This window comes from Mchenga conophoros, linkage group LG18, assembly GCF_057382185.1.
Source record: "Mchenga conophoros isolate Kocher_MC1m ecotype Shallow Benthic linkage group LG18, M_conophoros_male_GT1.1, whole genome shotgun sequence".
NCBI classification, from domain to species: Eukaryota; Metazoa; Chordata; class Actinopteri; order Cichliformes; family Cichlidae; genus Mchenga; species Mchenga conophoros.
In genome coordinates this window covers 5,920,159-5,943,311 of record NC_140543.1, presented here as the reverse complement: position 1 = coordinate 5,943,311, position 23,153 = coordinate 5,920,159, and the positions used below count along the sequence as shown (strand labels likewise).

At 40.5% G+C, this 23,153-nt stretch overlaps 1 protein-coding gene across 1 annotated transcript; it reads right to left on the bottom strand.

Moving 5' to 3' along the window:
- Positions 1–22,094, bottom strand: stard3nl (STARD3 N-terminal like). The gene is made up of 9 exons (XM_085255559.1): positions 21,943–22,094; positions 10,747–11,108; positions 3,827–3,904; positions 3,613–3,690; positions 3,235–3,288; positions 2,570–2,687; positions 1,926–2,021; positions 975–1,042; positions 1–895 (listed from the first exon to the last, which is right to left on the bottom strand). The coding sequence occupies exons 2-8, from the start codon at positions 10,960–10,962 to the stop codon at positions 978–980; spliced, it is 705 nt and encodes a 234-aa protein (XP_085111685.1). The 5' UTR covers positions 10,963–11,108; positions 21,943–22,094; the 3' UTR covers positions 1–895; positions 975–977.
- Between the last annotated feature and the right edge of the window lie 1,059 nt (positions 22,095–23,153).

Sequence of the window (23,153 nt, the reverse complement as noted above, 5' to 3'; positions counted from 1 at the left end):
TAACCTTTAACATTTTAATGATTCTGTTATACAGACGGGCTTTTCTTTAAAAAAGAAAAAAAAAGAATAAACATCCACTGAGCTTGCAAAGCATGCATGAAGATATGTACATTTGCATTAGAACGTTTCCCCGCCCGTCACAGCAGCTTTCGAGAGCAGCGTCCCTTCTGTTCAGTGCACTAAACCCAAATCTCCGAGTGTACATGCTGCACGTTTATGGCTCGTTTTCTTTAACACACAATCCTTCACTCTCGTTTCAAAACAAACAGTATCGTTCACATCTCTATATGTTACCTTAATATTCTTTCATGCACATTTTTAAGACATTGAAGTAATCATAAACATCTCTAAGAGTTTGACTTTCTCTTTCTGCTACAGTCTGGTCTGCAGGCTCAATACTGGCTGAACAATCCTTTCTGTGGCATCCATGAGCTTATTTTCCTTTGCAGTGACTCAACCGAAGCACAAGAAAATGATCACAGAATTATAAGTAAACATTATGCTGGAAATAAGACATTAACACTCTGTTTTTAAATTGAAAGTGTAAATATATATTTTTTTAAGTTTTAAAATGAATGTAATGTTTTGAATTATGGATGGATACTGATAAGGATGTAATGATTTATTTCTGATAAATCTCTTGTAAGGTCTCGAGTTCCTTAAAGGTGGAGAAACAAAACTCATACAGTAACCAGAGTTCATGACACTGAAACTTTTAAGTCGCACTTTCCCGGTCGCGGTGTACGTGCAGAAGGCTGATATCAGAACGTGAGCTGCATTTGTGGATATGAACAAATACAAACTAAAATGGCTGAAGGTGTAAGGCAGAAGTTTCCCCCTCAGTAGCACAACGCTGGAGGACCCAAAAATCCCTCCATGTTCAGGATTGGAGATCCTGTGGAGAAAAAAACAGCACATCAGACTAATACTGTGGATACGAATCCTGACTGACGTCTGTCATTACGTATTCTTACCTGTTAAGTCACTTGTGTAATGAGCCCTTTTTCAGGTTCGTGTTTATCATCCAGCTCCTCGTCAGAGTCTGAACACGAAAGGGAAATCGGTCAGCGTTTTTATAGAAACACCACAGAAAATGTAGGACGATAAAAGAACGGTGGAGCCAGGATTTTAACTGCCAACCTTCAGATCAGAAGACGACCCCTCTGAACCCGGACGGCTCAGGTATTCATGCCAACTAAATGTATTATCCTTAAAGACATTAATGGCATCTACAACTGCTTAATAGCAGATGATGCCCTTCGCTCTTATTTTGAAAATTCAGCCACTGATAACCAGCCTGACAATTCCCGTCTTGTCAGGTTTCATCATTTTTAAATTTTCTTGTTCATTGACCTGTGTGAAACAACTGAGGCGCGCTTGTCTTAATCGTCTGCAGGAGGCTGCAGGTTCAAAGCAGCTGCAGGAGGCTGGTGTGAGAATAAACCTTCACTTTTAATTCTTCACATTTTACAGAAACGGGAATTATTTTTGTATTTTGTGTTATCGACTGCAGCTCTGCTTCTGCTCTGGAGAGTGTCTGTGTCTGCAAAGGATGGGCCCACCCATTGTATGGAAGGCTCACTGCAGAGGCAGCTGAGTAATTGAATTATTTTCTAAGCAATAAGATGTCTGCAGATGACAAAGCTCCTTTCACTGTGCAGTGAAACAAATACTGAAGGAGCTACGCCACTCATTTCTGGGTGTGAAGTGCAAAGCTGGAAATCTAAAAACTCTAATAATAATAATAATAATAATAATGATGACAATAAAATGAACTGTATATCTTCATATTTTGTGTCTGTACGCTCATTTAAATGGGAATGAAGAGTCAGAATCATCAGACTGAGCAGTCTGAAAGAGCGACAGCTGAAGCGAGCGTGTCGGGTGTGTTTGGGTTTGTCTGATGTCAGTGGGAGGAAACAGACCTGCCAAAGACTCTGGCGGAGAGTAGAACTGCCCATCAGATAAAGGACCTGGACCCAGGAGAGGAGCCCTACTTGTATCTATGATGGACTGATGTCCTGAAACACAGAAGGATGAAGGAAGCAGGAATAACTGCATCAGCAGGACATCAATGAGGTTAGAATAACATAACAGTGGTGAAATAACTTTCATTTATCAGGTGAGTAAAGATTTTGTTCATGGCATATAATTATTAATAATTACCTGAGAAATAGCAACAGGAAGCTGATGCATTACACCTTTTACTCTAACATTATAATAAATAATTATAATATTAACTTCTTATCCCATGATCTTTTATTTTAAATAAAACAACTGAATAAAATTACTCAGTATGTAGCTTTGAATGTTCACCAGCAGGTGGCAGTGTTTCACCAGAGCGCCTGCTGCTGTTCTTTATCGTTTTCTTGTTTCTTTTTCATTCTCCACTCAGAGGCTCTTGAGTCATAGTACTTGTTTTTTCACATTCTTTTGCTAACTTACAGGAAGGTTTTAAAAGGAGCCTGTAAGGTAAACGATCTGTTGACAGAGATCACAGCAGTGACAGCAGCAGTACTGCAACAGTAATGAAGGCGCCTTTTTTATTATTAGCTCAATTGAGACTCACTGTTTTCGTCTTCGATCTCCTGAGGCAGGACCTTGAAGTCGAGCAGCCACGTTTCTATCCAGGCCAGAACGAAGGAGATGATGGGCAGCAGGTACCCAAAGGCCCCCTGACTCAGCAGCTACACAAGAAACACACACGTCCCAATATGAATATGTAATTCTACACAAAGCATACAAAATCTGACCATTTAAAATTTAGAAGGTGCAAAAACAAATATTTATTATTGTTAAACAGCAGCAATTACAGGTTTTCCTGTACAGGAAGTTTGCTTCACTTCCTTAAATCCTCATACATGTATGCATCGCCATCGAGGAATATGGAGCAAAGACTGCAGAAGAAAATTAACTCCAACAACAAACTGTCCTCTAAGAGGTTTTTGTGTGTGGACATTGACACCAATACTAAAATAAATAAAGATATTATTAGAAGTAAAAAACTAAAGTCAGTGCAACATTTTTGTTACAAATAATGAAAATATTAGATGTTGTCAGGTTTCTTAGATCAAAGCTTTAAGTACCACCCTGTTTTCTGAGGTGTGTGTGTGTGTGTGTGTGTGTGTGTGTGTGTGTGTGTGTGTGTGTGTGTGTGTGTGTGTGTGTGTGTGTGTGTGTGTGTGCGCACACCCAGGAGTGCAGACAGTTAGGAATTGTAAAGCTTCTTCTTACCTTCGACAAAATGACTTTAGCAATCAGGAAAGCACAGCTGACTGCAGTGGTGATCTGCACAAAGACAGAAAACATCAGAAATGCTCATGCTGTTATTTTTGCTAATATTTTAAACAGAACCCCTTTTACCTGAAAACATCCTCATGTTAATGGTCTTTAACTCTCTAAATATACTGAATATAATGAAGTGAAATGGAAAAATCACAGAATCAGCCTGTAACAAACACTGATGCCCCCTGATGACATATTTAATGCACAGAAACAAGAATTAGTGCATCCACTTCACTGTGCACCCAACAATGTGAGCTCTTGCTGGGCAGCGCCCTCTGCTGGCGCAATTACAGAAGCACTGTTGTGGCATACAGCCTTAAAACCTACCGCGATGGCCCACCAGTGACGAAGCTTGCAGACAGCGTAGGCCAGGATGAGGACGGCAAACCTGAAAACTGCCAGCAGCTGAGGGAGGGGAGGAAGGTGAAGGTGGCACAGAAGGAGGAGGGAAACAAAAAGGAAGGAAAAAATAGTGAAAAAACCCCCCACATAAAATAAACGATATAAAGTTGATCATTTAAAGCAAAAGAAAGAACCTTACAAAGATGTCGAAGAAGGAGGCGTGGTAGTCGTAGTGCAGGACTTCTTGTTCCAGCCGATTCTGAATGCCGCCGTTCACCTGACAAACACAAACAGCTCATCATGACAAATACTCTGAATGTTAAAGTTAACCCTGACACAACTGAGGCTAAAATGACCTGAGTGAGGCAGTTATATTCTTTGTTACTAGAGGAATATTTTATGCAAGTTTATTCCATCTAAAATAACAATCATAAGTTTTAATACAACACAAAAACATGAGAAGTTGTAAGATTCAAATAAACATTTGGGGTTAGGGCTGTGCGATGACCCAAATCTCATATCCTCATGTAAGACATTTCTCATCCTGATAACGATGTACATGACAAAAAAGGGCTTTTTATGTAAACTCTGTGAACCCGACTTGTGTGAAGTGTTTTCAGCTGGGTGTCGTGTTCCTGGAGCCGAGTGTTTTGACTGGTGCATGAAACTATATGTAACGGCCACCATGTTCTTTGTATTTATTACGTGCTGCGAGGAAAAGCCTGTTCTAACGTTTGAGTCTAAGGTTTATTTTGAGCACCTGACGGCTTTTTTGCTTCTCATCTGTAAACTCTGTCAACAACCTTTCACATGATTCTTGCGTAGGTGGTAGAAGAGGTTTGTCGTGTTTGAGTCTGTGGTGGGAACCGGTTTGCGGCATAATTTGCATAGTAGAGTTTTCTGGTGTGTGTCAGACTTTTCATAACCAAATCAAGTCCATGCTACAGGGGCCGGCCCTCATTAGGAATAAGGTCCTCGTTTTGTTTCGACTAGTCTTTCTGTTTGGAGCTACCTGGTTCTGCCTCATATTCACTGGCCATGCTGGTATTCTCTGCGCCCCGATGGAAAAACGTTGCCGTAAACAGCTTATTTTGGAAACCACGAAACAAACGATAGCGTACAATTTGAAACGATAGTTTTTTCATTTCGTCATCAATATATTTCATCATATCGCACAGCGCTATCTTGGGTCATAAAGGACCTCGCTCGGTGACTTCCTCTTGATTTTATGCCTTAAACTGAGAGCTGGCTTGACAACATCAGCAGTGCATCAGTTCTCTAGAACCAACAGGAAATCTGAGGGTGTTGGTGCTATATTTAAAGTCTCACTTCAATAAAACAGCACTCATATCTGCATGTATTAAAAAAAGGACATGAAAAATGCAGCGGCACACAGTTTGCAGACCTCAGCTTCACCTTTGCTTTTGATGACCTCAACAGATTTTTACTTTCTGCTCCGCTTCCAAAAATGAAACGCAACTGCATCATTTTCACTCACTGAAACAATCCTGCTCTCATTTACAGCTTTCACCATTTTAGACTCTATTTGCAGATCTCCTTTGATGCCTTTTTTTTTTTTTAAATAATGGGCTCTCCCTCGCTCAATAACACATTTTGCACAATGAGTCACCGCAAGATACATGAAGTTAACCACAGGATGCAGAGGTTAAGCTTACAGATCTGCAGCACTCGCATCATTTCCTAAGCACAGCAGCTGAAAATCTTCCACCCCCACCGGCAATGGATGGAAATCATCCGTGAGGCAGAGGAGGACGAGATAGATCAAGAAGAGTAACTTACAGGAACTATAAATAAAGGAAATGTTATTCTTGTTTGAGAAATATCTGAAAGAAAGACAAAGAGTCTCACACTTCAAGTTTCTTATTTCATGTATAAATCCAGAACAGCTGCTCAAATTTCACCTAAAACTCGTGTTCCTGGTTTTGTTCTTCCTCGTCTTCCTCTCAGATTGTTTCCATCCATCGCTGGTATTGGTACACTCTGATCTTAATTAGCTAACAATATGTATAACTGGAAAATCACTGTGCTGCAGTTGTGTCTGTGAATCTTTGCCGTGAACTGATGTTTCTGTGCATCACTCTGAGAAGCAGTGCGAGTCTGTCATTTTTGCAAAATTAAGAAACAGCAACATGAGGTTAGAAAGATAACGTTTAAAGATATTGTGGTTTTAAGCACTGATAAAATGGTTTAAATGTGTTTGTGAGGTTCTGCAAATATACTTCGAGTAAGGTTGTTTAGCAACTGTGAGAAGCTACAACTCAGACGAAGTCGTGAGTTTTAACATTAAATTCACACAAAAAAAGACTTTTGCTTCATTTACAGTTAAAGCTAAAAGCTGTCAGCATTAGCTTGTACAGACCTAACAGTGAATAATGTGCTGTCACCTAAACAACAAAATTCAAAACTGAGCTCAATCAAATGTGAAAAATTACCACAGAAATACTGCGTGGGTGAAAAATGAACTTCCTTTTGTTTCAAATGTCTCTGAAATGAATCTCTCTCACACAGTTTCAGATTAGCTCAGTGTGGCTAAGGTTAGCACTGCCAGAGTAAAGCAGCCGATAACCGTTTGACCCGAGAGATGCAAAACCACACTCCATGGTTTGGATCTCTCGGGTCAAACGGTTATCGGCTGCTTTACTCTGGCAATCTACTCACACAGCTGCTCTGTTTCTAGATCAAAGTGATAAAGAAATGCGATCTCTCAATCCCCGCTACAACATCTTAGACTCAACAGCTAAAAACCTTTGTATGTTGGTAAATATGAATTGAAATATGAAATAATTCACTTTACCGACTAAAGAGTGCAGCTAGTTGCACACAAAGCTGGGATCAAGATTTCCCTTCATTACTTCTTATACTGGTCTTCGTCACTGTGCTATAATTAATATTTCGATTTATATGAGATGATAATGTACATTTTTTATTATCATCCTAAATAGATGTTTGAAAAACTAGGTACATTAAATGAGACTGGAGGATTTCAGCTTTTTGTGTTAGAGGGCTGTGAACTCGACTCCCCTCTGTGATAAACACAGAAGCAAACTAAATGAAAGAGCAGGAACTTGGACTGAAAACACAAAGTACAGGTCTTGCTCGCTAGTTTACTCAGTTTCGTGATCAGCTGCAGTGGCATCATCGGTATGAGTGGAATGAATTGTTAGACAGAAAGTGCCACACTGTTGAAGTCAGTGGCTAAACTCAGCTCTGGAATTTAGCTCTCCAACAACAACACGATCTGCAACATATTCAGAAAGTCTGTATCCAGAGATTCTTTCTAGAACTTCTTTTATGGCGCTTGTACACAAAGAAGCTGCTCCTGACCATCAGAGGGAAGATTAATCAGAGGCCAGAGATTAATAATAACTAATGATTAAATGCAGAGTGGTGTATAAACACCATTGAATTCCAACTGCAGTGCTCTTATGTTGAAGGCTGATTTTTTAAATCAACAAACTGCCAGCAAAAATACAACATCGACATCCTGAGTTGTCTTTGGTTGGCTGGCAGCTCCAACTTAAATCCAGCCTACATACTAATGCACGCCTCATATTTGAGAAGAAACAATCAGGATAGAAAAATGATTGATTACCTAAATAATCCTGTAGTAACAGGATTATTTTGGAGTCCTATGATTTAATGACATAACTGCTTCATCAACATTAGGCAAGAAAAAAGAAGCATATACTTACTATAATAATGTGTCAGTTATTGCACAACCAAGACGTCTCAGATGTGGTTTGTATAAAATAAGTTAGTATTGTAATTATGAGCATAATACTGGTATTAACATGGAGCTATTCTCCTTATTTTCTGCTACATAGAGATTTTTTGTTGTTACTGACCATTTCTGTTATTTTAGTTTGAAACATTATTAAATCAAAAACACTGTTAAAAACAAAAGATTCATATAAAACCCCCTCAACGTGATCAAATGCAGCAAAAGATTTTAATTTGCACCCATTAGTAATGCTGACAGACCTATACTTAGCCTATACTTAGCAGGGTGCGTCACCTTCATCAGTGTCCAAATGTGTTTTTGAGGCAGAAATTGCAAAAAAATGTATCTTTTCATAGCAAAGGTATTAAAGGCAGTAAAGGTATGAACCCTGTCTGAATGTTGGGGTTTTCTCTCCAATACTGTTGGGTCTTTATCTCATAATTATAAAGCACCTTGAGGCCACTTTACTAATGATATATAAAAAAAACTGAACTGAATTAACACTCAGCACTTCTCCTCCAACTAGTCCCACAGCAGCTAGTCAAAACAGAGTAACGTGTTCAGTGCTACAGCTGAGAGGAAGGAAGGAAACTTCTTCACAAAAAAATAAAAAAGTCATCAAACTGTTGAGTAAAAACTGCTCAGGATTAAAGTCATGGATGATGAAACGTTCTCCATTTTGAAAGTGAGCAGGTTTGCAGTGCATTTGCAGGGTGTTCTTCCAGTTACACAAAAGAGAACAAGTCCGTCTCTCGTGGACAGTTATTTTAGTGGCCGAGGTCAAATGGAGCATTCTGGGAATGTGTGCCGCAGTCAAATCACTTCCTCAATCAGCTGCATGACCTCGATCCACTCGTCCAGCATGCAGGCTGTCCTGCTTCTGCTCGACCTTGACACAATTCAGTTCTCCAACTGTAAAAGTTGTTTCTCGGTGCACAACTGCAGGCATTTTACAGTTCCAGAGCGATAAAACACAGTAACCTATCATGACCGAGGACGACTGACAATAATGTAACGGCTTCCTCACGATTAATGGTTAACAGACCTGTTTTTAACAAGTCAGATAAGATAAAATAGTAAAACATGTAAACAGGCAAACTGAGCAGGAACCGTATTAAAATATGTGCACAAGATTAAAAAACTTTTTTTTTTTTCTGTAGTTCATAAACTCTGTTTGTTTGTGGTATCTAAATGCACCCTTACAGGAATGTGTTTGATAATTCTGCTGACTTTATCCATCTCTTATCGTGATGGCATTTTAGTAACATTTTTTACTAAATGTTCCTTCTGGCTTTTTTCACATGTGACATTTACAGAAAAAGCAACAACGCTGAGCAACATCTTCAAAAAGGAGAGCGACAGAGTCCACTCGGCTTAATTAATGATTGCTGTCATCTAAGAAGATAAACGTGTTCAGAATAAATTAAAACTCTCAGTCAAACAGTTCAGAGTCCTGGAGGACACAAACACTGCTCCAACATGCTGGACGCTTCAATACTGCAGCACGAGCCTGTAAACTCTCCATTAGTTTAAATCAGCAGACCCTGAGATCACGGTTCAAAGCAGAAAAAACAAAGATCAGCACCCTGCACATACTGCAGCATTTCAGTAACTAAAAACCAGAAAAGTTCCTGCAAGAGCTCCTCCTAAACTGCCACCATGATAAAAGAATAGAAACAAACATATGTTTTTGTTTTTATCTGGATGGGTTAACAACACTGCCGTTTTGTTAAAGACAAGAAGTTCTTTCCTTTTAAAACAAAGCATGGATGTAATTTGATAAAGTTAGTTAGCTTTCTAACACTCATCCAGATGTTAGTGGTGGGGCAGTGCTGAGAAAGCACAAATATTTTGGTTTGGTTAAAATATCCTGTAGCATTAATCTTATTGCATATTTTTTTATAGTCCATTTAAATAACTGTGGAGGAGGACAGTCTGGTGCAATCTGGCCGCTGCGTTGTATGACAGCGCACAGATCTAATCAGGTATATCAACGGGTATACCTTTTTAATCCATCTTAAAGGACGTTGCCATCTGCGACTGATTTACTTATGGACAATCCTGTGGCTCTTATTTTGAAAGTTCAGTGTCTATCTGCTCTACCTTTATTCTGTCATCACTACCAGCCGGCTCTCTGGTTATGATGCTATTCTGGGAGTTCTGTAGTTGCTTCTCCAGAGAGTCTCTCATCCAGCTGTCTGACTCCACCTAACTGGACTGAAGCCCTCAACAGAGGCCATCTGCAGAACCTGCACCATGTCAAGAACTGGCTTCTGTACCTCTATATGAAGCTCACCAAGAGCAGAACGAGGATAGCTGCCACAAACTGATGTGTAAGACGGTGGATTTGGAGCTCAACTGGATGAGAGACTCACTGAAAAAGCAGCTGGTTTTATTACTCAATGATTTGTTGTTACAAAGATAAAAATTGTGAACAGGAAGAAGTAATGGTATTACTTCTCCCTTGTCACAAGAAGTCACCACAGCAGGTAGATGCCTTTCCTGAACCAAACCCAATGGGATAAGCGTCTCCTTCTGGGATCTTTCACCTGGTAGGCGAACCACTGTAAACCACGATACCAACTAAACCACTTGATAGTTTAGTTAAGAAAAGTCTGTACAGATAAGGAACGTGCATTCTTCACCAGCTTTAAACCTTTGTTCACATGTAATGCTATATTCCACACTTTGCTATCAGTTGTGTACAAATCGGTGGCTACTCATGAGTTCCTCTGAACTTTCATACAACTGAGCTCAACAAAAAAATAACTGTCAGTCAGCAGAGGAAACTCATTTTTCCTCCAAAGTGATTTAGTGCATCAGAAATCTACGGTGTGTTTATTTTTGTTATTCAGTTCAGTTGTGCGTCAAGCTGACTGCTGTTAATCGTACCGATCAGGCACAAAAGTAAAAGCAGATAGGAATGATACTGTCAATCCGAAAGTCCACCACAAGCTGAAAGAAACAACTCTAAATGCTGTAAAAGAACAATAAATGTTTTTCCACAAAAAAGCAAAACCAAAGGCTCTGAGCCTGGCCTTTTAACGGCTTCACCTACTTTGGAGTTTTTTAAAAACTTCAATACTAGTGTTTTATCTTTCCTGACTTTGTTTAACTTTACTTTTAAATAACCCTTTAATCTCTGGGAAATAATAAAATCATCTTCACTTTTAGTTTTTTCTTGAGCAAAATACATAGAAGACAGCAGATGCATCCAATAAATTTCTCCCGAGTAGGCTGACCCAGTCAAAAAGGCTCACTGTCTGGTGATACATCTTAATCTCGTGTGGTTTTACATTGCTGTAAAAACTTTATTACTACAGATATCTAATAAAAAAACAAAACTGCTGTCACAGCCACTACAAACACAGACTTACATTGAGTTCTATGATCCAGAGCATGGTGACGAACAAGAGGTCAAAGGTGACAAAGAGGCAGAAAGTCCTCCTCACATCCGAGATGCATTTCTTCTCTCCGATGTCGTACGGCTCCAATCTCACAGAAACGGCCGGGGAGTTGACAGACCCCATGCCTGTTCTGACAGGGATCTGTGAGTAGCTACCGCTGCTGCTGCCTCCACGTCGGCCTTCCATCGCTGGCCACCCCACCTGGGCAGGGCTGGCCCCACCTACTGGTCAATTTTAGGAAAGAGTCAGAGGTGGAAGATCATTGGAGCTGGAAGCGAGGCTGGTGTTGGTGATGTGGAGTCACTGTGTGGAGGTTAAAAGCATCACTGCATCTGTAGAAAAGAAGATGAAGAAGGTAAAGAAATGGCAATCTCCTCTCAGGGAGTAAACCTCAGCGATTTTCTAAAGCATCTAAGTCTTTGTAGACATAATAAAAATTCTGACAATCGTCTGCTTTTTTTTTGAACAACATAGTAAAGCAGAATAAGCTCCATCAGGCTGTGGATTTAGATTGTTGAGTTAGATTTTATAACGATTTGTTCATAATACAAAGCTTTTAGAGATCTTTGGGCTTTGCAGTGCTAAGAGTGTTTATGTTTCTGGTTTCTGAGAGCAGAGCTAAAAACAAAACAAACAAAAAAAAACAAGCACAACACAAAACCACCAAAATCTAATTCAAACCACTAATCATGCACAAAACCAACCATATATGTGCAAAGTTGTTGATGCTCTCTGTATGGTTGCCACTCAAACTCCTCACCATATCTCAAAGACTGAACCCTTCAGGAGAAACTCATTTCTGCTGCTTGCGTCTGTGATTTCTTCACTACTCAACGTTGCTGAGATCTGGAATGCAGATCGACTAGTAAATCAAAACGTTCACCTTCTGGCTCAGTTCTCCTGTCACCACCACAGTCTAGTGCAACACCTGAGGTGTCGGATGTCAACTTCAAATTGCTCTTTCTCTTATAACTGAGCTTAAATTGGACTTTTCTACTAAAAAAACCCTGTAAAAATCACTGTCACATGACCCAGAAAAAGATTTCAGTTATCATCCAACTTCAATGACTTTTGGACCTCATACCATTAAACACTGTTTACACTGTCTTTGTTTTAAGGAACTGAAACCAGTTGTGCTTTTGCTTTAACTGTCAGCTGCTGTGATACACAGAAAGAAAAAGGCAGGATGGAAACGTGATTTGTACAGTCTGGTCCCAGCAGGTTTTCTCTGGTGATGTGGTTTCACAGTCTTGTGACTTTCATGTTTTACATGAATTAGTCTTTTTGGTTCACAAAATGCATCTATTTTAGGGCTTTAGTCAGGTTTAAATGACTGTTAATTACCTGAAAAATAAATCTGTTAAAAGAACCATTCAGTCACTTTGTAATGGGACGTATCTTCAGCACAATCGTATGTGCTGTGCACCTGAAACTAATATCGTTCACCATTTGGCGCTTCCTTCTCACATGCCAGAGAGCTATTACAGTTACACCGCAGATGGTGTCTAAAACAATTTAACCCTCAACTTCCTAGCAGTTGCATCATTACATTATTTCAGCATTTGCAGTTATTCCAACTGTTTTATTAATCCTTAACATACTTTTCATTTACTTGTTCAACTTTACAAACTTTACCCAGTATTTTCCACATAAATCAGCTAGCACCAACATTAAAACCCAATTACATTTGCCACGCTGCAATGGATCCTGGTTTTTATGTGGATGTTGTTTTCACACAGACTGCCCTACTTAATTATTACAGCCAAATTACACCTCCCATATGGCAATGGCACTCCCTGACGGCTGCAGCTTCCCTTGGAAGTCTAATGCGTCAGACCGGAGCTTAATTACTCAGGAACAACAACAACAAAAAAAAGATAAATCCACATATATATCCACATATATATTAGCGTCTGAGTTGCAAGGGCCAGCAGTCAAAGCAATTTTAAATTACATTTTATTTAAACATATGGGATCCCAGCACCACCCTCTCCCCAGCCACCTACTCCACCTCTTCCAAAGTGAAGGTGTGGTATCAGGGTGCTCAGCCCCGCCGTGAGATGTAATGTCTCCAGCACGTCCTGGGTCTGCACCAGCTTACAAAACAAAGAAACAGATTAGAGCTGGGGACCTATCGCTGTTCTAAATGTCTTTGAGTGGTTACAATTTCCACTGCTTCAAATCTGTTAACTAACAAGTTTTCATTTAAATATGTGTATGAGACTCCAACGTATTTACAAGTAGTAACCTCCAGGTCTGAAAAATTAATCCAGAATGGAAGTGCAAACAACTAACAGGAGCAGTTCCTCTGAAAGACACCAAGGCTGGTGCCAATTCCCGCAGTTAGAGCAACAAATACTGAGGCAGCAGTTTGAACAGGCTTGCCAAAGCTGGACACAGCGGAAGATTGAAAAGATGTTGCTGGTCTGATGACTGCTGTGACATTCAAATGGTAGGGTTAGAATTTGGTGTAAACGACATAAAAGAATGAACATCTTGCCTTGTATTAACATTTCAAGTTGCTCATAGCGGTGTGAGAGTGTGGAGAATATTTTCTAGGCATACTTTGAGCCAATTAGTACCAGCTTAGCATTGTTTAACCACCACAGCCCAGCTAATGCCGACCATGTCTATCACTTTATAACCACACTGTACCCATCTTTTGATGGCTGCTTCCAGCTCAAATCATCTCAAACTGGTTTCTTGAACATGAAGATGAGTTCACTGTACTCCACTAGAGCATCTTTGGGATGAGGTGGAACGGCAGATTCAAGTCAACAATTAATGAACATGACTTCATGACGCAGTTCTGTCAGCAACAGGGGTCATACCTGCTATAAACAAGGTGTACCTAACAAAGTGACCAGTAATTGCATATATGCTGTTATGATGGATGTTTATAATAAATATTAACTGAGAGAGAAAAGATACACCAAAGCTACTCTAGGGTAATAACAAAACGAGGGAAATTAACAAACTACATCTAACTGTTTTGGATTCAGAACAAATATTTTCAGCCTTTTATGAGGATTAAAATTTAATTATGGATTTATTTTGGCAGCTTGAACTAGTTAAAGAAGATGCTGCCTATCCTGACATTTACATGAAAAGTCAAAACTACTATTTAAGCACAATGACGACAGACTCCAGGCAGACAATCCTGTAAAACATGGAAATATGAAGCATCTCTGATGGCTCAACACAGTAAGAAGAAGGGATGGAAATGATGTATAACTAGGGTGAGTTATAACAATGACAAACCCTGGTTTACTCCTAAACTCAAAAAGCTGTGGCTGGAAAAGAGAAAGGCGTTCAGAAGCGGAGACAGGGACTGCTACAGAGAGGCCAAGTACAGGTTCACTAAAGTAGTGGACATTGCTAAACATCAGCACTCTGAGAAGATGCAGCAGCAGATCTCAGAGAATGACTCGGCCTCTGTGTGGAAAGGTTTTAGGAATATCACCAACTACAAGCCTAAAACCCCCCACTCCACTGATGACTTGCTCTTGGCCAACACCCTTAACGACTTTTACTGCCGTTTTGACGAGCCATCAGGCAGCCTTCACACCTCCAACGGCCCCAACAATAGAGGCACTTTGGACACTCATTCCCCCACCTCTCCCCCCTCCATAGAGCCATCACCACCTTCAAACTGTTCACCTACAACACCCCCCTCCTCACCCCACACAAAAGAGGATTTCACACCACCTCCTCCCACCACAACTCTTCATATTCATGAAGCAGATGTGAGGAAGCAGTTTAAGAGTCTGAATGCTCGAAAAGCTCCCGGCCCAGACGGTGTGTCTCCTGCCACCCTCAGACACTGTGCAAACAAGCTGGCCCCAGTGTTTTCTGGCATTTTCAACTCCTCACTGCAGGCACGTCATGTGCCTGCCTGCTTCAAGTCCTCCACCATAATCCCTGTCCCCAAGAAACCTAGGATCACTGGACTAAATGACTACAGACCCGTGGCTCTGACATCTGTGGTCATGAAGTCATTTGAGCGCCTAGTTCTCTCCCATCTCAAGACCCTCACGGCCCCCCTCCTGGACCCCCTGCAGTTTGCATACAGAGCCAACAGGTCTGTAGACGACGCCATCAACATGGCCCTACACTTCATCCTGCAGCATCTGGACTCCCCAGGAACCTACGCCAGGATCCTGTTTGTGGACTTCAGCTCTGCCTTCAACACCATCCTTCCAGACCATCTCCGAGGCAAGCTTTCCCAGATGAATGTGCCTGATCCCATCTGCCGGTGGATCACTGACTTCCTGACGGACAGGAAGCAGCATGTGAGGCTGGGAAAGAATGTCTCGGACTCCCGGACCATCAGCACCGGCTCCCCTCAGGGCTGTGTTCTTTCTCCTCTGCTCTTCTCCCTGTACACCAGCTGCTGCACCTCCACCCACCAGTCTGTCAAGCTAATCAAGTTTGCAGATGACACCACCGTTATCGGACTCATCTCGGACGGGGATGAGTCTGCCTACAGGAGGGAGGTTGAACGTCTGGTGTCCTGGTGCAGCCACAACAACCTGGTGCTGAATGCCCAGAAGACAGTGGAGATTATTGTGGACTTCAGGAAGCACACAGCCCCACTCCCCCCCATCATCCTGACTGACACCCCCATCACCTCTGTGGACTCGTTCCGCTTCCTGGGTACCACCATCACCCAGGACCTGAAGTGGGAGCCCACCATCACTTCCGTCATTAAGAAAGCCCAGCAGAGGATGTACTTCCTGAGGCAGCTGAAGAAATTCAACCTGCCAACACGGACGATGATGCAATCCTACACTGCAATCATCGAGTCCATCCTCACCTCCTCCATCACTGTGTGGTACGCTGGAGCCACTATCAGGGACAAACAGAGACTGCAGCGTGTTGTGCGCTCTGCTGAGAAGGTGATTGGCTGCAGACTCCCATCTCTGCAGGACCTGTACACCTCCAGGACACTGCGGCGTGCAGCTCGGATCTCAGCTGACCCTTCTCACCCTGGACACAGTCTGTTTGACCTGCTCCCCTCAGGCAGGAGGCTCCGGTCCATTCGCACCAGAACCTCTCGCCATAAGAACAGTTTCTTCCCCTCTGCTGTCGGACACATGAACAATAACCGTATGACTGTTCCCACCACTAACACATGACCCTACGCTGTGTTCACTGCATCATTCCATGTTTGGCACTGATCACCACCTGCACTCATGTATATATCATGTATATATCTATCCACTTAGCACTTTTAATTCTTATTCTTATTTTTATATTTTTATGACAGTATGTTTGCACTGAAGCACCGCAGCAATTTCCTAATGTTGTAAACCTGCTCAACATTTGGCAATAAAACCCTTTCTGATTCTGATTCTGATTGAATACTGGAATCAGGGGCGGAGCGTGGGGGTGGCTTACTGGGCTTAAGCCCGGGTTGTTTTGTCAGAAGCCCGGGGTCTTTTGGAGTGTAATTTTTTTTCATAGTTAGATGCCTGGCTGACAACTGTATAAAACAAAAAGTACACACAATATTCGAAGCACATAGTGCACACTGTGGGAATTTACGACTGTGCGTGAATCCCCCCTGATATTGGTATGATCCGAGCTCAGGCACTAAGCGACTGAGCGAGGGGGCGGGGCAGCTGCTGCCTGTGTGCGCTGTTGGAGAAACGGAGCCAGCCATACTAAGGAGAGCTTAAGTTTGACCAGGTACCAAAGCAAATCATTCGTACCGTACAAATAATGTAAATATGACGGTGAATCACGAAAGATTGATATCAAACTGATCACTTGACCAATATTACGTTACTTGCTCTTCAAGTGAATCAACAAATGGCGAAATGAAAAGCCGAACAAATGCTATTTTTTAGAGTCTTAGCTTACGTGTGTTTATTTCATATTTTCAGTTCTTACCCTCCCCGACTAAATCGGTTTCAGTTATGTACTGAAATATAAGAATGGACATTAGAGGCTTCTTTCAAAGAAAAAACTCAGGTAAATGTTATCTTATATATTATGCTTCGTATGTTGTTCAGTATATTTCTATGCAAAACAAGAGGGATTTCAGTACAAAGCAGGATATTCACATTTGTAACCAGATATTTACATACACTTTATGGAAAATACAAGAACATTTTTTTACTGTACAACATCAATTTAGAGTAAACTTGTTTGGGATAAATATTGAAACATTTTTTGAATTAGTTAAATGTCAGAATAAAGAGAGACAGAGCTGTCTATTTTTATCACTTTCATCAAATTTAGGAGTACATGTACACTAAGTTTGTTAATTAATAAGAAAACTGCAGACGATTCCATTCTGAGCTGAAGAAGCTTCTGATAGGTTCGTAGAGTCCATGTGAGTAAATTGGTGGCACACCTGTGGATGCATATAAGGCAAAACACAGAGCCTGTTTCTTTGAAATGGGAAAATCAAGAGATGTCAACCAAAACACCAGGAAAAGAACTGTGGAGCTCCATAAGTGTGGCTCAAGTTTGAATACAATTTGGTGCCATTTAAAATTAAGAAATACAGATAGTTTCTCACTTTACTCTTAAAGTTAACAAATATGTTTTTTATATTTATCAATCTAAAAAAATAAACATTTAGTCTGATTTGATGTTACAATTTAAAAAAGTGTTTTTATCTGAAGAGTACATAAATATCTGGTTTCAACTGTATATTTGATGATTGTCAGCACAGAGAGGGAGAGAGAGGTGAATGAGGACAGAACAGAGATGAACAAGAGCAGGTGAGACACATGTGTTAGTCAAATGGTTGTTTACCAAAAGTATCAGCGTATCACAGGTCCTCATGTATCTTGTACCTAGTGTTTCTTTTTAGGTTTGTTATTTTTCAAATTCTATATTAAGTTATGCAGGCTTGTTTGCACAACAAGGCTAAATAGTGGACTTTGGTAGAATTAAAAAATAAGTGTAGTGCAGGTCTATGATGATTTTTAGTGCTACTATCATCTAGTTCTGATTCTGGTTCTGTCTTGGTTAAGTCCTCAGTAGTCCTGATTTTGAACTGTTGTAGTCCTGTTTTAATTCTGGATCAGTTCTGGGTCTGGTTGAATTGGGGTTTAGTCCCTGTGTCTTGATACAGCCCCGACTTTGTTCTGCCTTGCTGCTTAATTTAAAAAAAAACTAGTTTAAGGTGTCCTGTATATGTGATATATTTTTTTCCTATATGAAGTCATTCTTTTTTTAACAAAACTCAAAACAGAGCCTATTAATCTTTCAGTCATTTCTAAAATAATAATCCCACATGCATACTACCCTTTAGGTCTAAGCCCCGGGTGTTTCAAATATCTGGCTCCGCCTCTGACTGGAATCAGTGTTTTAAGCTGTGATGTAATAAACTAGTGCTGGGAAAATGAAAAAGAAAGAAGACAAATGTTTCCCTTTTGTGTTTTCCCGATTATGTGTCCGATATTTAAAAAACAACAACTATCTATCATGTACAAACTCTTAACAGGAATAAACCTGAAACCAATTGTTCTGCTGGGGAAGTTTCGTAAGTGGTACGAAGTTTAAAAAAACAACATTCACCTGAGGGAGGCCCCCAGGAGCTCAGGTCTGACTGGTTTCAGTGACCAGAAACTGGAATGTACGGTGAGCAAACTGTGTTAAAATGCAGTGACTGATAAAAGACGGATGAGCCCCATCACCATCACAATTAGTTGATCAATATTCTCAATAATATAACAAAAGGCTTTCTTACAGACTGTATTATAATACAAATACAAACCACACATGGATTATTGCATGGTCCTGAAGCCAGCAGCACCCTTGGTCATGAGATTGGTTTTAAATGTTTGCTGTATTATTGTTTTTAAATCATTGGAGTATACAGATTTTAAAAGTGTTTTATGATTACAATAGTTTGTAAAGTAGCAGAAGTATTCACACATCACAGTGACGGAGGTTAAAGGTTAATTATCAACCTTCTGTGGAGGAAATAAGGTGCTTGTTGTGCACTACGTTCAACATTTTCCTAATGTACCTTCAAACAGCTAATACCGCTTGAGCATTCCTGTCTGTGCCTAATGTCGAGTCATAGTCATGTAGTTTCTCTTTTCAAGTTCTTCTTGATGAAAATCACACTTTAACCTTTGACTTTCATAAATGATGTGACAGACTTAACACCATGTTAAGTCTATTTGGCAAATTCTGATCAATTATGAAGGATTATCCAGAATATTCTGACCGGCTACCTTTGATAACGCAGAAACAGAACTCTTGAGTTGTGGTATCAGGGTGCTCAGCCCACAGATATTGAACTTCACATACCCCATCTGCCTCCATTTGGGACTGCAATGGCCTTAAAAGCCCTACACATATCTTCCCTACTTAAGTGCAGCCTTTTTTCTAATGGAATTACAATATCGGCATCTGGTCTCTGACTTCTCATCAATTGTGTGGGCGTCCTTTAGAGGACATTTCATCGGAATAAAGGCAAATACGGTGGTGCCTTTATCTGCAGAAATATGTTGCCTGTAGCCAGTGGGTGGGGCACCACATGCTCGCTCTCACTGTTAGATTGGATAGAAAAGTCTGCAGCAGGACAAGCGAATATTAATGACGTTTCTGAGTGTTTCGATTCCATCAAGAACAAAAACAAATCTTAGCTAACCAACACTCACTGGGTTTTAGTGGATTACTATATTTCACAGAAATATTACAGAAACAGTTTCTTTGGTACAATAATCCAGCTGTGCAGAAATCAGGGAGTCGGGAAGAAGCAGCTCATTAAATTCTGTGCTTGTTTAAGACTGAAGCACATATTATATCATCATAATACCAGAGCTGAACTGGATGACTCATTCCTCATTAAATTACTTCAGATGTTATTTAAAAAATATATATATTTTATGGAAGTAAAGCTGCTTGTGCTGCCACCTAAAGCAATCATAACGTGGCCTCAAATGTTAAAGTAACCTTATGAGCAGGAACTGATATAAGAGACTATCAGTTATGGAGACAAAGATAAAGACAAAAAAAACAAAAAAACAACTGTATTAAATTAAATAAGCAAACTGATATGAATGAACCTTACATTTAGATAATACAAATCATCAGCAAGAATAATAAAAAACAAGCAAAAACAAATAATAAAACAAATCTCAGCTAACGTGGAAGCTACACTGCAAGGTGGTCTGTTTAATAAATAAAATGTGACAGGTCACATACAGGACCATTAACATCTCTGTAAACAGAACTCAGCTCCCACAAAGCTCCAAATGAAGAAAAACTGCATCTGCATGCAGAGAACTGTTTGTGGAGACATCCAGCATATCGACGCACAGTGAGTGAATGATGAAGAACAAACCATAGCGAGGGGCAGGGCTACTACACTGCATTGTGTCCATCAGGTAAAAAAAGAAAAGAAATCTGTTGGCTAATCTACACCATATCAATAACAGCTTCCTTAAGGTTTTAAAATGCACTGCAGCTGCATTTTAAAACATATCTACAAGCAATGCCAAAGAAACACACAGGTATGAGTACAGAGGTACTATGAAGGTAGCTCACTTCTTACTGGAGTATATCACCATAGTGACTTAAACTGTAGAGCAAACCTGCTTCAGAGCAGGTTGTGTTTGAGATTACGGATCAACAAGTATGAAATCACCACTTAGCTACCAATCAGTTCTCTGGAAAACTGCTTTACAACAAGTACCTGAAAGATCCCTTTGGACTGCTGTGCCATGGATAGCGGGAGGATCTTTCCATTGATGAGCATCAGTAGTCTAATCAGTTTAGATTCTTAAATTCGACTTCATTCTTTGACTTTTCCCATTTGTCTGCAGAACAATTTCACAACATTTTGAATTCCTCTATAAACATTAATCTCGTTTTTTTCTTTTGTCTGCAACACTTGTCCCTAGCATGTCCTCGTCCATGACAGCATTTAATCTTATCTGAGCAATTCCTCTTGGTCTCCTGTATCACTGCTCATCATTCGACATGCTTTTCCCAGTATATCCACGGCCATTTTTGTATTTATGCTTGTATTTTCTCCCAGACTGGTAAACATCAACAGAGCTCAGCAAAAGAACTTTTAGTTCCTATTTGAACTTTATTAATACAAGTGTTTAACCTTTTCATGTTTATAGTTTTATCTTTCTTTGTAAAGTCAGCTGTTCTGCTGCTCTGTATGTGATTGGTCAGATGCCCCCAACGCCACCCCTTTCATGTAAACAGGCTAGTAGCTAAAATGGGAAACCCTGATTTACCTTATAGAGTTGATAACTAGCGTCATGTGATCACTTAGCCTGATTGACAATGTTGGGATAAGTTAATCAAGATAACAGAAAGATTTCTTGAGTATGATGAACAATGAATTTAACTCCTAAATGTGACTTCCTAACACAGAATGTGATGACGTCATACGCTTTGTACTTTGATGTGTGGTGATTGGAAGTGTCTGTGTGGTGCAGCCTGGACAGACCAGACCAGCTGCACCACACAGACACTTCAAACCTCACCCGAGGACAAAAAGCACAAGAACAACAACAAAAAAAGAAAGAAAACAAACCTTAGAAACATGCAGGGTTACAGGAGAAGCCAGTCGTGCAGAGGTGAGCCTGTGCGAGTCTGAATTTAACTCCTATTTATGACTTCCTACCAAAGAATGATGATGGGAGAATTTCGATTTATTTATTAACAGATTTATTACGCATTAGTTTTATGGGTCTGTTCCACTTAAGGTCAGATTGGTGTCTATGAACCAAAATGAGTTTCACACCAATGATCTAAACTCATGTCTTGCTCTCAAGGCCTGATTTTATTTTAGTAGTGGGTCTAAAATGAGGAACCACGAGTCCAGATTCTGCTGCTACTTTGACCGTCACAGGGAGTCACCTGCGCCTGTTTGGCAACTTAAAATTCCCGATCAGAGACCGAAAGCGTACCGCAAACACCTGCCTAAAGAGGAGGAAATGAGACCAACAAAACCCGCAGCAACACGGCGCCGGGGTATTTAGCACAAATATATGCCATTAAACCAGAAAAATAACAAAATGAACGAGGTGAAATAAAACGAAACAAACACTCACGGTACATCTGCACGAAGCCATAGCAAACCCGAGCGGTTCCTTTGAAAGCTAGCTAGCCATTTTGTTAGCTTAAATTCGTTTACTAAAACCCGGTTTTTAAATTCGACCTCCTACAACTTACCTCTAAAACTCGCTGTTTCGGGTGTTGTTTTTTTTTTAATATGCTGTCATCCAGATGACTTCAGCGGGGAGAGATCAACCCCAGTAGAGCGGACAGCTCATCTGTTTCCTCCTTGTCTGGTCGGACAGGATGGAGTAGCTGCATTAAAATAAACTCCCGCGAAGGACTCTGGGAGATGTAGTATGCAGCTGGACCAACAGCTGAGCGCGGACAGAGTGGTCCCCCTGGCGGCTGTTACTGCATAACTACACACAAAGTGCTTTCCATATCAAAATAATTACAGTTTTCTTGGTTATTATCATAATTATAATTTAGTTTTAAGCTTTTTTTTCCAGTTCAGTTCATTTGCAGAGAGACTTTGCTTTTCAGTTTAGTTCCTATTTGAAAATGTTCCGTATTTGTTTAGTTTTATTTATTCACGTTATCAAATGCAATGACTTAATTTAGCTTGTCGGTTTCTATTTATTTATTAATGTAAAAAATGTTCAGTTTTATTCGCTTTTTAATACTCTTAGTGTTATTATTATTTATTATTTTATTTATTTATTTACTTTTACAGATTTTAACTACGCACAGGTCTATATTAAAGTCCACTTAAACAACATGCTACAGAGTCATCCACAGACAATATTTAAACATCTCTATAATCCAAGCCCTTGTTTAAGTAAGTCTAGTTGTTGGCCTGTACTGTATAAATCCAGAAGCTTCTCGTTCTGTCTTTTGTTGTTTATTTAAATGGTAAATGGCCTGTATTTATATAGCGCTTTACTAGACCCCAAAGCGCTTTACATATCCAGTCATCCACCCATTCACACACTGGTGATGGCAGCTACATTGTAGCCACAGCCGCACTGGGGCGCACTGACAGAGGCGAGGCTGCCGGACACTGGCGCCACCGGGCCCTCTGACCACCACCAGTAGGCAACGGGTGAAGTGTCTTGCCCAAGGACACAACGACCGAGACTGTCCGAGCCGGGGCTTGAACCGGCAACCTTCCGATTACAAGGCGAACGCCCAACTCTTGAGCCACCATCGCCCAAAACTCTGTCTCTCTCTCCCCAGTCTCAGTCATGTCTCTGTGTTCTGTCTTCCTGATCTGTTCCTATGTTCTTCTCTTTGTGTTTTGTGTTTTGTCTCCCCAGGCTGTCACGTGTTTCAGTGTTTGTTGTGTTTGTGCTACTTCCTGTTTCATTTTGACTGTACCTCATCTC